General features: G+C 55.0%; 6 protein-coding genes across 6 annotated transcripts; 2 read left to right on the forward strand and 4 right to left on the reverse strand.

Annotated features, from left to right (window-relative positions):
* Window positions 1–1,405: 1,405 nt before the first annotated feature.
* F5144DRAFT_643633 (uncharacterized protein) lies at window positions 1,406–2,851 on the reverse strand (the record flags this gene model as incomplete). Its single annotated transcript, XM_066792822.1, has 2 exons — window positions 1,406–2,380; window positions 2,411–2,851. 2 exons carry the CDS (start codon window positions 2,849–2,851, stop codon window positions 1,664–1,666), a joined length of 1,158 nt encoding a protein of 385 aa, XP_066647433.1. The 3' UTR covers window positions 1,406–1,663.
* Window positions 2,852–3,499: 648 nt separating this feature from the next.
* F5144DRAFT_565115 (uncharacterized protein) lies at window positions 3,500–5,509 on the reverse strand. The gene is made up of 5 exons (XM_066788475.1): window positions 5,141–5,509; window positions 5,034–5,071; window positions 4,673–4,969; window positions 4,034–4,622; window positions 3,500–3,945 (listed from the first exon to the last, which is right to left on the reverse strand). The coding sequence occupies exons 1-5, from the start codon at window positions 5,172–5,174 to the stop codon at window positions 3,665–3,667; spliced, it is 1,239 nt and encodes a 412-aa protein (XP_066647434.1). The 5' UTR covers window positions 5,175–5,509; the 3' UTR covers window positions 3,500–3,664.
* Window positions 5,510–6,274: 765 nt separating this feature from the next.
* On the reverse strand, window positions 6,275–7,722 carry F5144DRAFT_482231 (uncharacterized protein; the record flags this gene model as incomplete). Its single annotated transcript, XM_066785327.1, has 2 exons — window positions 6,275–7,109; window positions 7,190–7,722. 2 exons carry the CDS (start codon window positions 7,720–7,722, stop codon window positions 6,275–6,277), a joined length of 1,368 nt encoding a protein of 455 aa, XP_066647435.1.
* Window positions 7,723–8,141: 419 nt separating this feature from the next.
* F5144DRAFT_565117 (uncharacterized protein) lies at window positions 8,142–10,817 on the reverse strand. The gene has a single exon (XM_066788476.1). The coding sequence runs from the start codon at window positions 10,573–10,575 to the stop codon at window positions 8,191–8,193; it is 2,385 nt and encodes a 794-aa protein (XP_066647436.1). The 5' UTR covers window positions 10,576–10,817; the 3' UTR covers window positions 8,142–8,190.
* A 47-nt stretch (window positions 10,818–10,864) lies between these two features.
* F5144DRAFT_565118 (P-loop containing nucleoside triphosphate hydrolase protein) lies at window positions 10,865–13,534 on the forward strand. The gene is made up of 4 exons (XM_066788477.1): window positions 10,865–12,123; window positions 12,187–12,760; window positions 12,832–13,035; window positions 13,091–13,534. Exons 1-4 carry the CDS (start codon window positions 11,062–11,064, stop codon window positions 13,474–13,476), a joined length of 2,226 nt encoding a protein of 741 aa, XP_066647437.1. The 5' UTR covers window positions 10,865–11,061; the 3' UTR covers window positions 13,477–13,534.
* Window positions 13,535–13,910: 376 nt separating this feature from the next.
* Window positions 13,911–14,469, forward strand: F5144DRAFT_643641 (uncharacterized protein; the record flags this gene model as incomplete). Its single annotated transcript, XM_066792823.1, has 1 exon — window positions 13,911–14,469. The coding sequence occupies one exon, from the start codon at window positions 13,911–13,913 to the stop codon at window positions 14,448–14,450; it is 540 nt and encodes a 179-aa protein (XP_066647438.1). The 3' UTR covers window positions 14,451–14,469.
* Window positions 14,470–14,887: the final 418 nt, after the last annotated feature.

Below are 14,887 nucleotides of genomic sequence, written 5' to 3' on the forward strand. Positions count from 1 at the left end.
CGTCCCCGGCCAGTGATGATGTTACATGGGCTAGGTGCCGTGGTGGGGCACACGGGGATAAAACCGCGTCCCGAAGAAGCACTTGCGAGCCTGGAAATGGTGCCTTTTGGCTAGTTTCTGCCAGCCAAATCGGGATCTCGTCTTGGCCACTTTCCAACCGTCGCTTCGAGAAGCCCTAGATCGGCGCGGCGGGCTGGGCGCGAGGGCTAAGCTTTGCCCAGGACAATCACAACCGCGCCAAGGGCTTGGAAAGCGCGAGGTTTGGAATTCGGGGAGGACAAGGTCAGAGGTGTTTCCAAAAGAAAAAAGAAAAAAAGGTCAGTATATGAAAGGCCGAAGGCAACAAAACACCTCACCATATAAACCACCGACGACACAAGAAGAAGGAGCGGAAAGCAGCCGCAGGTAAAGAACAAAATAGCGCCGGAGACGGACCGGGGTGACATTGTCAGTCCTCCATTCGTCGTCCGGTTGTTGGTGAGCCCTTTAACGGACGAGCACCCCTTGTCCACCCGTTCGACCGGATGTCGAGAGGGCCGGGGAGCAACGAAAGGTGATGCAGCGGCTTGAGGGGCATAAACTGCGTCTGCACGGCGGAAATAACGGCATTGGTGTCCGGTATAGAGTGAAAGTGGGTTCAAAGGAAGAGCCCCTGGATTTAACCCAGCCTACGAGTTGGGTTTAATTATCCACAAGATCGGCAGGTCCAAGGATCACAAAGACGGTTATTCGAGTTAAAGTTACGGAGTAATACAAGACGGATGCTCGAATTACGCATAACCAACCAAATACCGGACTCCCCCCTTGACTTCAAGCACCCCCTTTGCCTCCACACTCCCATCCAGCCTGCGCCACAACAAGGCTCTATCATCGCCATAACTTAAAACCACACGGATTATTATCTACCCGACATAGGCAAACTGATAGCAGTTTTTATAGAGGACCGGGAGTAATAAATAAATAATACGTGCTACTAGACCTCTACCGAGCTTGGGTCCTGTGGTTTATGTGACCCGTTCCGTCCCTCTGGGTCAATCAATGGCAGTAACATTGTACAGTGGCAGGCTGCAGCAGGCATCTACGGTCGTGCTTCTGTATGGAACAGCGGTGCATGCCGGCCCAGGGGCCAGGACTCATCAGGACTGCCCGTGATCCTGTCCAGAATATCAACGGCGTGACCTCTGCGTAGCTGATGAACCAGAAAGTACCGTGCATATGTGGGGGAATCCTTTGAGCTGTGGGCGGGGTGGTAGAATGGAGGTTGGGGGCTGTTGGGGGCCGTTAGATCGTCAAAATGGGAGCACAACGAAGGAACATTTAGTTCAAGCTGGCCAGAACCGGTGAAGTATTGATGACTCTCCAGCCCAATGTCATGCATGGGCTTGGTTCATTTGAAGCCTAAGGGCACTGAACTAGCTAAAAAAACGAAGCCTGCATATTGCACGTTGTCATGCGAATTTAAGTAGGGAGGTACATCACGGGGTGTCCGTTCGCATCACCAACAACAAGAAGAACGTGTCACATACACAGGGGCTACCGACCCGAGGTTTTGGTTTATTTTGTTAGAGAAGAGTGTATACTTTATTTTGACTGAGACCCCCCCCCCACAGCATTTCACCCGTCATTGCCCCCCATCACGACAGCTCCATCAATCATACTCCATTCATGCATTGGGCCACCGGGGATCGACGTCAATGAAAAGCGTGGGGTAAATTACCGCCCAGGGCTCCTCGAAAGGTTTCACCGCGATCCCCCTCGTAGCCGCAACATCCAACACCTTCTTGCAGGCCACACGGGCCGCGCGCAGCTGCTCCGGCGATGCTTGGTGTCGATGTTCTGAGCTGGCATCCGGCAGATCCAACCTGAGACTAAGGAGCTTGAGGTTCGGAAGGAAGCTCGGATCAGCCAAGTCGGCCGCGAACTCGTCCATCTCAGAGGCCGCGGATACGGGCCCACGGAGCCACAGTGTCTCGATGGATGGTGGATGGATGAGGTGGAGGAATGGTTCGGGGTGGATTGATTCAGAAATCTTGGCATATATCGCACTCTCGAGGGTGAGTTTAACGTGCTTCAAATGTATTAGCTTTCGAAGAAAGCTGAAGAAGAAGAATGGGACGAGGGGCAGGTCGGTGTCTGAGGAGTAGATGATGAGGCTTTCGAGAGAGGCCAATAGGTGGAACTTGGCGAGCGCCATGTAAGTCAACATCTCAAGTGCGTCGTTGCCGAGGATATCGAGGTACTTCATACACGATGGGGGATCGTCGCCACGTTCGAGGGAGAATAAGGCATCATCAGCGTCTTCCTCTTTCTCTTCGTCCTCATCATCTTTCTCTTCGTCCTCGCTACTTACCAGTAGGTACTTCTCCTTCAACCATTTGGACTATTCTGTAGGGACAGAGTAGACCTCGACATCGTAGTTGAACTGAAGCTGTCCCGTTGGGATCATGCTCATCGGCTTGGCGTCCTTCATCAAGTCCTCGGTGAGGGGACCTTCGAACCGTAGACCGTGCGCAAAGAGGAGGACAAGATGGTTGATCCTGCCTTCCATGATGGCGGGCGTTGTGATCCGGTCGCCGGCGGCATCGGCGATGATCAGCAAATCCAGCGGCCAGTTGAGGGGAAATTTGGCGTCGATCCAGTCCTCGTTAAAGCCAGTGGCGACCTTGAGAAAGCGAACTTTGGTGAAGTGCTGCCCTAGAGCCTCCCACTCGCCGTTGCTTGGCACGTCTCCCGTAATGTGCAAGATGTCAGTCTCTCGATCTATCACGGCCATGGCGTCTTGGAGGGTGAGGGCGGCATCCTCCCTCTTCCTCTCATCCCCCGAGAGACCGAGCCCCTTAATCTTTCTCATGTTAATGACGGGAGTGCGAATATCGCAGTAATTTGGGCTTGCCTTTGCGATGGCAAGCCATCGGGGAGACTCGTACCACAGCGCAATTTCGCCACCTTCGTTTGTATGGGGAGTCTGGGATTGGCCGGCAGTGGTTCTATGGAAACCAGCCTTGATATTCATACGCTCCGCCATACGCTCCGCCATTGGATGACATCGATGGTCCAGATGGTCCTGAGGTCTTGACGGTTCGCGTGGCTGGAGAAGAAGATGGAGATTTGGCTTTGGTTCAGGCAGCGAGTGCAATGATGTCACGAATAAGGAACACGGGGAGAAGCGGGGAAGTGCATGACGCAACCCGAGCCAATCGTTAAGGCAACCAATCAAGGTGACCACTGAGGAAGCACTTGATCGGTAACAATCAAGGTGATCGGTAACGATCAAGGTGACCGTCGACGATCAAGGTGATCGCGAGCGGTCACCTCTGAATAACAACGATCAGGTCAGCCAGGCATGGAAGTACCTAGGGACCAAGATAGTATATAGTCACTCACTCTGGAGAGCTCTGGGAGTTCTCCAGTTAGCAATCACAACTACAGTTCGCTACAAGCTCGCAAGCCTACTGTTGAGACAAGTCTATTGTTGTGCACCCTTTGGCTGCACCGAACCTAAGCATCCTTTGCAGAGATTACCTTCACCAAAGCTGAACCCTAACAGGATAGGATCCTGGAGTAGGTTCGTCACACCCTCTCATTTAGCATACACCATCGTGCTGGTACCTTTTCCTCCCCAGTAATTGCTTGGCTTGCCTCCGATTACCTGTGATTTGTGGTTTTAGATAGGAGAAAACGTTCGCTTCCCGCCATCCTCGGGCGTGGGACTTTTGGCGGTGCCCTTGACGAACAACGCACTCTGAGATATTTTGTTCCAGTCGTGCACCGCGAGGGTGTTGTCCCTGTTCTCAATCACCGTGTGGTACCCGCGCTTCCACACCTCCTTCTCATATCCATCCACCGCCAGAGCCAGCTCCTCCCGGGTGTGTTCCTTCATGGCTCGGAGGCGCGTCTGTAACTCGGCCACGTCGGTGATGGCGTTGCCGAGTCCTTGACCGCGGTCTGGGGGACACAATTACGTCAGTGACTAGCGCTTTTGTTACCTAGTCCCTAGGCGATAATGGTTCGTGAACCTTGGGGGTAAACTCACGAAAAGTCATAGCATGGGCAGCATCGCCAGCCAAAGTAACGCGGCCCCCTCTGCTATCCCAAGGTTTTGTTGGCCAGTAGGTCATCTGACTGGTGTACCACGTCTTCGTTCCCGGTGGAATATCTTGGACCATGGCATTGTGGGGATACGCCAGGGATTTGGTGAGGCCTTGCATCTTCTCGAGGAGAAAGGCAGGATCGTTTGCTAGCCTGGCATGATCTTCGGTTTCGTCGTAGTTCCAGGTGAGGAGAAGCATGAAGGTCCAATCTCCGGGGTCTTCGGGGGTGCAGTCGTGGACGGAAGCGAATGTGAACATATTATTGGGGCCGGTGCTCATGCAATACGTGGGGTGGATCTTTCTCAGACTCAAGGCTGTTTCACGAGGAAGCTTTGATATCGTCGCGAATGTTGAAACGGGCACTTTCTGCAGCACACCATCTTCGGGAGATTGTTGGAATAGCCAGGTTCGGGTTGGGCTATGCGCACCCTCGGCGCCGATGAGCAAGGCACCACTTTCATTGGTGCCATCTTTGAACGTGGCCGTGATACCACCCTCAGTTGGAATTATTGTATCTATCGCCTTGCCGTACTGCAGACGTCAGGATATCTTTCCTGATATAGGGGGCGGGAGGTACTTACGCGCACATCCAATCCCTCCTTCAGAAAGTTTATCCATGCTCTTCTCCTCAGCCGGATAGCATAGGGGGCAGGAAGTGCCTGGACCATTTCTCCCGTCACGTTGTGGTAGATCGGAAAGATAGATTCTGCGTAGCGGCGGTAAGATGGATCGGTTTGCACCGTGTCGATGAGGGCGCTTAGTTCGGGAGTCAAACATTCCTCTATGCGTGACTGTGCCCAGTAGACGCCAAAGTTCCAGTCTCGCAACCGGACGGTGGTACTCTCATCTTTCTCGAAGATGGTGGCGGCAATTCCGGCCTGGGATTGTGGCTCGTCAGTATTACCGGAAACTCTCAGCAGCAAACTAGTTTCTTTTTCTTGCCTTTTTGAAGACGTGACCTAGCAATAGCCCAGCCGAACCTAATACACACTGATTAGCCTGAGGCTATGTATTCCCGAAGGTCATCGGATCCCCTCCCCGTTACCCACCTGCGCCAATAATCAACACCCTCAACGGCTCCATGGTGCTCAAACATCAAAGTTTGATCGACTGTATCTAGATACGCTGGTTAATTCCCACGCCCAATATCTTATAAAGTAAAGCCTGAAAGGAAGGGGCTGGTAGAAAAAGGTCAAGAGTGCTTGCGCAATGAGGGGGGGGGGCGGAGGGGAACGGGCGCGTACGAGTCCCAGCGGTCCTACCGGAACGGCCGGGGCGTTGATCCTACATATCACGGGGGTCGTGATATTAGGAGAACAGGGGGAAATGCAGTAACCTGCGTCGTGTAACATGACGAAAACAGGCTTGCTGACAAACAGTAGCTTGACGGGTCTCCCGTTGACGACTCAGGTCACAGGTAATGGCCATTTGACGATTCATTCGGATCCAACATCTCATCGGTGGTCGAACCGTCCTCTATACGAGCAGCCAACATCCTTCGCATCCGGTCCAGAACAGTTGCCGTCTCCTGGTCGCCGATTATTCCCACTTTCGGCCGCTTCCGCATCTAGACGCACTCCTTGAGTGCTACATCAAGCATAAGCCGTACCTCCCTACCTCCGCCGGGCGCCTGTTCTCATCAAAAGGTCCCGACCCCCGACGCTCCCATTAACAGGGCGGGGAAATATCCACATGCTGGGTGGTAACCTCGTCAGTCGTGGTGGATATCTGTATGATGCACGTGTCAATGAAGTGTTAGACTGCGGCTCGACAAGCCGCCGGTGGTCGCGTACATCAGGGGGAGGAATAACCTGATCGCGCATACGTTGACGGAGAGCATGAGTGAGAGCGCTGTGTTTTCTATGCTGACCAGTGTGGCTGCGCGTCGTGGGAGCAAGGAGCGGAGGATCGATGGCTCCATGAGATATCCATCTCGCGGCAACGCCGGGCCCTGGCCCCTGGCTGACCTGGGAGACTTATTTTCAGTATTACTCGTTTCCTCGGGCTACAATGGAGATTGCACAAACACACTGCCTTGTTCATCTTTACTTTTTGGCATGTACAGGAGAGAGTCCAGGTGGGTGACGGACCATGGTACCTTAGCTACGTAAGATAGGGGATAAGTCCAACCAAACAACGTCCAACCGCCCTCCCACGGTCCCCAGCCGGTGCCAGGGATGCTATCAAACTTCAAATAGAAACAAGCCAGGACGAACACCAGCTACGTTGAACGAGAAAAACTCGGGACAAGTAAACTCTTTGAAGGCATCGGCGGGGAAAAGCCACATTCCAACGGCCGTGCAGGGCAGCTTCTCCATCAGCTCCAACGTTTTCCTAGCCTCGGGATAGTTATAAGCATATTTCGGTAATATCGTGGGTCCGCGAAATATCCTCGTAAGCTGAACGCGGTCTCGGAGCCAATCCTCATCCTCAAATTCCAGATGCTTTGCCAGCTCGTCCCGTGACCACACCTCCTGTTCTTCTCCGTCTTCTGGTCCGCCGAATGTGGTAATCCCACTGGCCATCAGCACCGAATAAGAGGGCCATCTGTGGGTAGGGCATATGTAGAGGCGGAACCCGTTGGGTTGCTTCTCTTGAGCAATTCGATGTTCTTGTGTAATGCCAAAGGCGGATTCTAGTCGCCGCCAACCCTCCAAGAGGCCCCGGGGATCACTGTTAAACGGCACCTGGAGGAGGTCCAACTCCAGGCCTGGTCTGGGATCCGCTCCAAACCAATGGAAGCGGCCAACCGGATTGCCTCGCCGATGGAGAGGGAATGTTTGGGCGAAGTGGAAGCGCCAGTTCGTTGCCGGGGTTGAGCCCATACCCCTCGTATCGAAGCGGAAACCGATAACGAAGAATAGAGAACGGAGCTGGGAGCGAAGAATATCGGAAAAAGATGCCGTTGCAACTGGATGAAGGGTTTCTGGGGTCAAATGTACCCGCGGCTGCGACAAGCCCGTGGCGCGCTCGAACAACTGATACGGATACGCTTCACCTAACGCGAGGTGGGCAACGCTACGGGTACGCAACAAAAGTTAAGCCAAGTCCAGGGAGCAAATGCACGCAGTGACAGCAAAAGAAAGGGGCATATATACCCTTGGCCCTTGTTGTCATAAGCTCTAGCGTCGTGTAAAAAGTCGACAAGTAAATCTGCGCATCCCTGGGGATGATCGCGGCTTCTGCGTTGCCGGGGCCGGACATACACGACATCGTAGTCCGCGTTGATGTAAAGTATCTGTTCCTTATACTGCCGCCCAGGGAAGGGAAGATGGATGTGGTAGAAGTTGAGCGCAACCATTCTCGCCTCTCGGTTAACCTGGAGGAGCAGACTGAAGGGTGGAGCAAAGGATCGTCCACGGCCCCGAACGCTAAAGGTGTATCGCCTGCCACTGACTAGTCGACCGAGATCGTTGCGGTCTGTGTAACAGTGGGGATCGTCGTCGGCAGGGAAGATATCCAGCTCGATCATGCGGTGTCTCTGGAGATGGAGCGTCCAGATATGTAAACGCAATTCGACTGGTAGGCGCGAGAACAATGGCCAGGCGGGGAAACAAGGGACTGGGGACACGGCCTCGCAATGACTGAAATGCACATCGTTAAAGAGCATGGGTGTCGGGCCATCCTTCATCACCTGGCCCGTATCTGTGACGGTGTTGCTCATTACGCAAACCAAATTGGAAGCCAGTAAGGGAAAGGGACAAAAATCGACAACAAGCTATGTCCTCAAGGTTCAAGCGAAGGGACGAGGAACCACAACCCATTTTGGCGGAGGGGTTTTGGGGGAGGGGGTACTTCCGCCAAGCCGTGTAAGGTTCCCACGCAACCAACATATCACTTAGCCTGTGCATGTTTTGGCCCAATGATGGAAGGTTGCAAGTCCAGCGATCCCCTGCATTCTCGCGTGGTTGGCTTGAAGCCGGTCGGATGAGCCAGGGGTGAGCCAAGTCACTCTGGCTCGCAACGAACAAGACAGAGGACTACTACTCTTGACAAGGAGGGGGTTAATTTTCACAGAAGGGAGACGGTGGTGCTGGAGGGAATTGGTTGGTAGGGGCCTGGGTTTCCCAGGTGGATAAATGGAATGACAATTCTCGTTCTAGCAAAAATAACAATCTCGCTCAAACACCCCCAGTACCCTGGCTGTGATCACTTTATCGTCTTTGCCCATCACCGACAGACGATAACACGGAAGATCTCCCTCCCACGACGACGGGTGCGTGACGTCGCGGCAATGGACTCTCCCAGAGTGTGAGCTTGAGTGCTCGGCTACGTTGTAAGTCGCCCACGAGTGCGTGTAGATAAACACCAGCCTCGGCCCCCAGTCCGTCAGCACCTTGATGGGAATCAGCCCACCTTCCATGGCCGTGGAGCAGCGAATCGGCACGTCGATTGAGAACCCTCCCGCGTCGTCCGATCTCCTTCGAAAGAAACAGTTGAACGGCCCCCGCGTCCTCAGGTAGATCCGGTTATCCAACCGCAGCAAGATGGCGAGCAGCACCTGCGGGTCCACGCCCGTGACGGCGACGACCTCGCTAACAGAGCGACAGGGGCATTGACCGCGTAGGAAGCTGCTCCACGGCCAGTGCTCAACGCGGATGGCCTTCGCCACGAGCAGGAGAAACGCGGCAAGCGCCCAGCAGAACATGCTGATGTTGAAAGGGTCAACGCCGTTGATACGCTCGCCCACCACGAAGCCGACGACGAGGCCGCCTATCACCAGCAGGGCCGAAATGGCCATGGACCCCCAAGCGTACTTCTTGTAGGGCACGATGATGACGTTATCGTCCAGCACCCAGGTGTTGAACTTCTTTAACACGCTCTCAAGCGCCTCTTTAGTGCTGTCGCGGTCGCGGAGCCTGATTTCGTTTTCGTGCTGTCTTCGCCGCAGCACAGGGGTCAGAGCAGTGTTTTTCGGGTCAAGTCCCGTGCTGGTGTTCACGACAGCGCGCTTTTTAAGCAAGAAGGTCTCGGCCACGGGGTACGCATCGTTATCGGCCACGGTGTCAGGGCGGCGGGCCTCGTACGTACTGGTACGCACAATGGCAGTACAGAGGACGTTGGGCTGCTTGATGAGAAGGAGGGATGACTTGTGGTAGCGACCAGAGTCAAAGAGGATCATGTCGATCAGGCCCGAGAACACGGCGGTGGATGACCCCGAGATGAGCGAGTACGGCACCGTGGCGGCGATGACGCTCTTCATCGAGGTGAGCTTGACGGTGCCCTGTCTGTTCTCTGGCAGCAGTGCGCCCGTGGTCTCATCAACCCGCGACCACTTCCACTGCATCGATGTCCAGCTCGTCGTTTTAGGGTCCACAGGCTTCTTGGCGAGTGTCTCCCACGCCTGGAGACAAACCTGGAACCCGCCCGTGAAGGCCCGGGTAGTGCCGACTTCGGACGCCGCCCCAATGCCGCCGTCGCGCTGTTGGCAGAGCAGCACCTGTTCGGCCGTGATGAAGGACTCATACATGGCCACGCAGCTCTCAAAGTCGTCGGTGGCTGGCGCCATGGGGTTGCTGACGGCGAAGTCGGATAGCGAGCTGATGAGAATGGGGACCGTGGAGTTATACAGGGTGTCCATCTCAACAAAATACTTTGCCGCTTCGCCTACTTGGGCGTGGATACGATTCTTGATAATTTCTTCGTCGCCGCCGTACCATTTTGGCCGGGTAATGGCATAGCGGCTGTCTCGGGCGGCGCGCTGGTGGATGCGGATGCGGGCGTCAGTGGCTTTTTGCAGCGACAGCTCGACCGATCGCGGTAGGTCTGTTCCAATGACCTTTACCTTGGCCGCCAGGCGTGCCACGACGGCCACCAGGTGATTCACCCAGTACTCGCCACGGACTGTTTGGAGGATGATGCGGACAAGGATGGCCGTCATGTAGTTCACGACAGCGTGGTAGCAGCGATCTACTTCGGCGTCGGCCGTCGTCGTAAAGCCCGTGAAACGCTCCTCGCCCGTCGCGATGTCAAAGTTGGACAGAAGCTGGGACTGGAGATCGGCACACGTCATGTAGCTGCGGTCGCCACCCATATTCTCAGTCGCATTAACAGCGGCATCATGCTGGCAAATCTGAAAGGACCGAATCAACTTGCGGCCCAGCCGGTGCAGACGTAGGTAACCCTCTTGGGTAGCGGGTCCAAACATATCCTCGCTCCCCTGGAGCACGACGGCGCTGTTGGTGTTGGCGATGCGCACCAGTCGACGCGCTTCTCGCTCGCAGAGGGCGAGCTCTTCGGCGTCGGTGAGGTCGCCATAAAATGCAAAAGCCCCAAGGCAAGGAAGATCGTGGATGACATAACCGGCCTGGAGCTCATACGACTTATGGCAGTTGAGTGTGGCGCATATAGCATCGGCGTCAAGGTGAGGGGGCTCGTACTCGATGAAGCGCTCATGGCCCATAGCGGGGGGGTCGAGGTGCTTCGCCTTTGATCCCTCCGGATCCACATGGAGCATTGACTTGCGTCGGATTGGGTGCGACATGGTGGGCGTGGTGATTGTTGTTGTGTGGAACTTGACGCCGGGCGTCGGGTGAGTGAGAGTGCGAGGCACTGGAATCTCAGGGGCTCAAATTGCAAACTTCCAGTGAATCGGCTTCTTGTCGAATAATGTCCAGTTCATGTTGGGCGGCTCGACGATATTCGGTTGCCTCCCGATTGCCAGAACGAAGGCCGCATGGTTGCTGACATGGAGGCCGCCAAAAAGCAGGGCAAGGCTCGGGAAACTGTAACATTGCTGCATGATGCATCGTGGCGTATTCAAATCGGGAAGAGCTGGACCTCAACCCCGCTTTAACTATTGCCAGGCAGACGCTGACACCCAGAGCCTTGTCTCAATGTATGGGTCAATACATATCACTAATCTTTTACCTTTAAATCCCCGGGCCTGGCCCCCCGGTAAGCTTATCTCCCTCGCATCTTCGACCTTCCTAGTCCCAGCCCCTACCGACACCGGCCCTTCGTATACATCATGAGCAGCTTGGAGAACGACGAGAGCGAATTTGAAGATTTACTAGCTGCGTACCCCGCCAAGCTGAAGGCCACGGTTGACGACGAGCCCAGCAGCTATCGGACCCATTTCGAAGATGTGACGCAGGAGACATATTCGTGGGGGAGCATTGCCGAGGTGTACCGGACTGGGGAGAATCCCCAAGAGCAGCGACGCAAGGAAGGCCGGTTCGGTGACGTTGCCCTCGTGTTGCGGCGCATCGTACCGCACGGCGAGAACACTGGTGGTGTGGCTAAGACGACGCAGTTGGAGATCCAGTCACCCACGCTGCGCGCCGCCTTCGCGGCCCTGGCGGCGGATCACGTCAATATCAACTTGCACAAGAACCCCATCATCATCCCCGAGCCCTATGTCGAGCTGTACCACTGCCAAAGCCGCATTCAGGCGGTGTTGAACCTCGGCTCCGATATCGTTGACGATAAACTGCGTGGAGAGCTGAAGCTGCTGCAGTCCTTCCAGACTGACTACATGACGCGTACCCTCGAAGACCTGCAAGCCTATGAACCGAACGGGCTGATCACATTTGAGCTCCTCCGCTTGATATTCATCCCGGGATCGCTGGTTGTCCTCCCGCATCGGCGTTTGTCCCCAGTCGAGGTGTACTGGGCGGCTGTAGTGCAGTCGTGTCAAGTCCTGCTCGACAATAACAAGGAGCCCTACTGTGAGATCACGGTGGGCTACACGGCTTTCGACAATTCGTCTTTTGGAACCGTGTTCGCTAAGCTCAAGGTTAACGATTTCACCGAGCTCAAACGGATCACTGATCTTCCTGTCTACCCACTCTTGCACCACCCTGAAGCAAAGGCTCTTCTGTCGGCACTGAAGATCCGAGGGGCAGAGTACAGAAGACTGTGCGAGGATTCTAGTACCAACAAAGCCCAGGGGAACCATATCGTCTTGGGCTCTCACTGCCACTATGACGGGCCGTTCTGGGAGGTTTCAAACGGGGCAAGAGGGGTTTCCAACCTAACAGACGGGAGTACGCAGACACTTGGAACCTTCCACACCACCCCAAGTTCACAAGTAAGGAGTCCCACATCTTGTGCTCCGAGCGTGGGGAGAACGTGCTGACAATCAGAGCCGCAGTGCAAGGGCCGAATCGTAGTCGACCCCCCTGGGTTCATCGAGGAAAATCCGGCTTATCGTGACCATGTGCGAAAGGATAGGTCAGGCCCTTCTGCCATTCTCCGGGGATCGGCTGGGTCAGAGAGGTCATCGAATGCGCTCCCCGGGCCACCCAAGATCAATGGCGGCGAAGACCGCCATGCAGGCCTGAAGCTCTCGAAAGCAATTGAGGAATCCCTCAAGATCGACGCCAAAAAGCCGGCTTCATCGTTGGCTTCCCCACCACAGACCGGACCAACGGATAAGTCTATCACCGACTTACAGCTCATCACGATGCCGCCTATCATCCCGGGATTCTCCATGAGCAACCGGGCATGGGGCTTCTGCCTGGTCGATGACATCTCCGAGATTCAGTGGAACCCAAACGCATATGATGCCCTACAAATAGACCAGAAGCAAAAGGATTCAATTCGAAAACTGGTGGGCGAGCATCGGCATGCTGGTTCGGCATTCGACGATTTTGTATCAGGGAAGGGCAGGGGCCTTGTGTTCCTTCTTCACGGACCGCCTGGAAGCGGCAAGACGATGACTGCCGGTATGTCTCTTCCACTGTGCTTGTTAAGGATCCCTTAGATTGGGCCGCGGCTGATGTGGTATCATTGGAAGAAACCGTGGCGGAAAGCTTGAAATGTCCGTTGTACTACACAACCGGAGGCGAGCTGGGACTCCAGATCGACAACATTGAAAAGGGTCTGCGCCTCATCTTCCAGCGTATTCAACGATGGGCGGCTATTCTGCTGTTTGACGAAGCGGATACGTTCATGGCCCGACGAAGCGAAGACAGTCTTGAAAGGAATGCCCTCGTCTCAAGTCAGTCCCCCCACCCCCTGAACCAGATCGCCGTCAGCTAACGTACCTCGCGCAGTTCTATTGCGATTGCTCGAATATCAATCAGGTATCCTTTTCTTGACCACGAACCGTCTAGCCGACTTTGACGAGGCATTCTACTCGAGAATACACATTCGGATCGAGTTCAACCGCCCCGAGGCCGACGGCCGCGCCATCATCTGGGCAATGATTGCAGGACAGGCCAACCATGCGATCACGCCGGACGAGTTCAAGGCACTCGGCACCCTGCCTTTGGATGGGCGGCGCATCAAGAACGTGCTCCGGGTAGCGTCACTCCTGACTCACTCGCGGGGAAGGACGGCGAGGATGAGCTTGGCCGACGTTAAAGATGCGTTGCAGATCTCGGCAGGGGATCCAAATGATGGCGAGGTAGAGCCGCTGATCAAGAGCTTTTGTGGCTGAAGACGTAACTGAGGCCAAATGTAAACAATATGTAACATCCCAATCGCTGCGCCAGTCCCGTGTGTTTCCATGCTGCAAGTACAATGACTCGCACCCTCTGTCCGAGTCTAGAATCACCAAAAGCAGCCCCGTCTTGAATCCCAGTTCCTTTAACTTACTACACCTTTGTCTCCCCAAACTATTGTCGCGAAAGCACGAATCGACGAAAAACTGATATGTGCTCGCCTCAATCAACGTATTCTTTTGTGAGTGAACAAAAACGTCGTACCAACTCAAATTTTATGCGTCCCTTGATATTCCTATTTGAAGCCCAGACACATATCCCATCCCGTCGACTCCTTGAAACCAGGACTACCAGACACCGCTCTCCCAGAAGGCTCCTGTAAACAAACTTCCACTGACACCCGTACAGCTACAAGCAACCCTCCAACACCATGGCACCAGGGCACAACACCAGAAGCCGCACCCGCGAGCCCAGCACTCCGCCCATCAGCATCGACCCGCCCTTTGCCGAAGTAACCCCCCCGGCACCCTCAAAGCCGCTGGCCCAGCGTCCAAAGAGGTCCGTCACCAAGACCAAGGCCGCCAAGACGCCCACCAGCAGCCCCCGCCGCTCCGCACGCATCGCCCTCCTCAGCAACCCCCCACCAATTGCAGACACCACCAACAACACCACCGCCCCCGTCAAGACGGAGGAGGTCCCCCAGACCCCAAACAGCGCCAAATCGCCTACACCAGCCGCCAACCCGGATATCCTCGAATCGATTGAGGAGGACGACGCCGCCGAAGCCAGCGAGACCGAGTCTGAGCTGTCAGAGTTGTCCGACGGCTTGTTTGAGCGGGAGATTTCCGCGCGGGTGACGGAGGCGGAGAAGCCGCTCAAGGCAAAGCTTGCGGAGGTTACGGCGGAGCGGTATGAGGTGCGTGAGCTGCTTGAGGCGAGGGGGAGGCGGGTGAGGAGGCTTTGTGCTTAGACTTAGGGTCGGTAGTGGGGGTGGGTGTGGTGGTGTCTACGGAGGGGAGGTGCTGGTGGCCGCTGCGGTTAAGGGTGTAGTTCAGATCCTGGTATAGAACAGTCACTGTAAATATAGGGGTACAGGGTTCTTCATGTACTTTGTGGCCCCAGATCATTCCTTGCGCATGTCCTCGGCGCGAGAAACTTCGGCGAGATTTTACTCACTATACAATTAACTACCTCGTTTTCCCTTGTTTGTATGTTCGGGTGTTGCAATGTTTGGATGTCTCAACAATGTACCTACCTCTTTCGGAGTCCCCTTTTCTTGCTCTTGTGAAACGTCAGAAACCTGTTGGTGTTTAATATATCTGTGTGTGGTATGGTAGTCCAAAGGTTTTTGTTGCCCCGGCATGACCATTGTCTGACACCCGTTGGAGGATTCTCAACAGCTTCCGC

This window comes from Chaetomium tenue (genome assembly GCF_020726465.1).
Source record: "Chaetomium tenue strain MPI-SDFR-AT-0079 chromosome Unknown F5144scaffold_2, whole genome shotgun sequence".
Classification (NCBI taxonomy): Eukaryota; Fungi; Ascomycota; class Sordariomycetes; order Sordariales; family Chaetomiaceae; genus Chaetomium; species Chaetomium tenue.

What these genes read in the sequence shown, in the direction of transcription:
- F5144DRAFT_565117 (XM_066788476.1), bottom strand. Translation starts at nt 10,575, where the DNA reads ATGTCGCACCCAATCCGACGCAAGTCAATGCTCCATGTGGATCCGGAG.
- F5144DRAFT_565118 (XM_066788477.1), top strand. Translation starts at nt 11,062, where the DNA reads ATGAGCAGCTTGGAGAACGACGAGAGCGAATTTGAAGATTTACTAGCT. An exon ending in ACACCACCCCAAGTTCACAA is followed by an intron (nt 12,124 to 12,186) that starts GTAAGGAGTCCC and finishes TCAGAGCCGCAG; the next exon opens with TGCAAGGGCCGAATCGTAGT. An exon ending in AAGGAATGCCCTCGTCTCAA is followed by an intron (nt 13,036 to 13,090) that starts GTCAGTCCCCCC and finishes TACCTCGCGCAG; the next exon opens with TTCTATTGCGATTGCTCGAA.
- F5144DRAFT_565115 (XM_066788475.1), bottom strand. Translation starts at nt 5,174, where the DNA reads ATGGAGCCGTTGAGGGTGTTGATTATTGGCGCAG. An exon ending in AGGAGGGATTGGATGTGCGC is followed by an intron (nt 4,623 to 4,672) that starts GTAAGTACCTCC and finishes TGACGTCTGCAG; the next exon opens with TACGGCAAGGCGATAGATAC. An exon ending in TGCCCATGCTATGACTTTTC is followed by an intron (nt 3,946 to 4,033) that starts GTGAGTTTACCC and finishes TGTGTCCCCCAG; the next exon opens with ACCGCGGTCAAGGACTCGGC.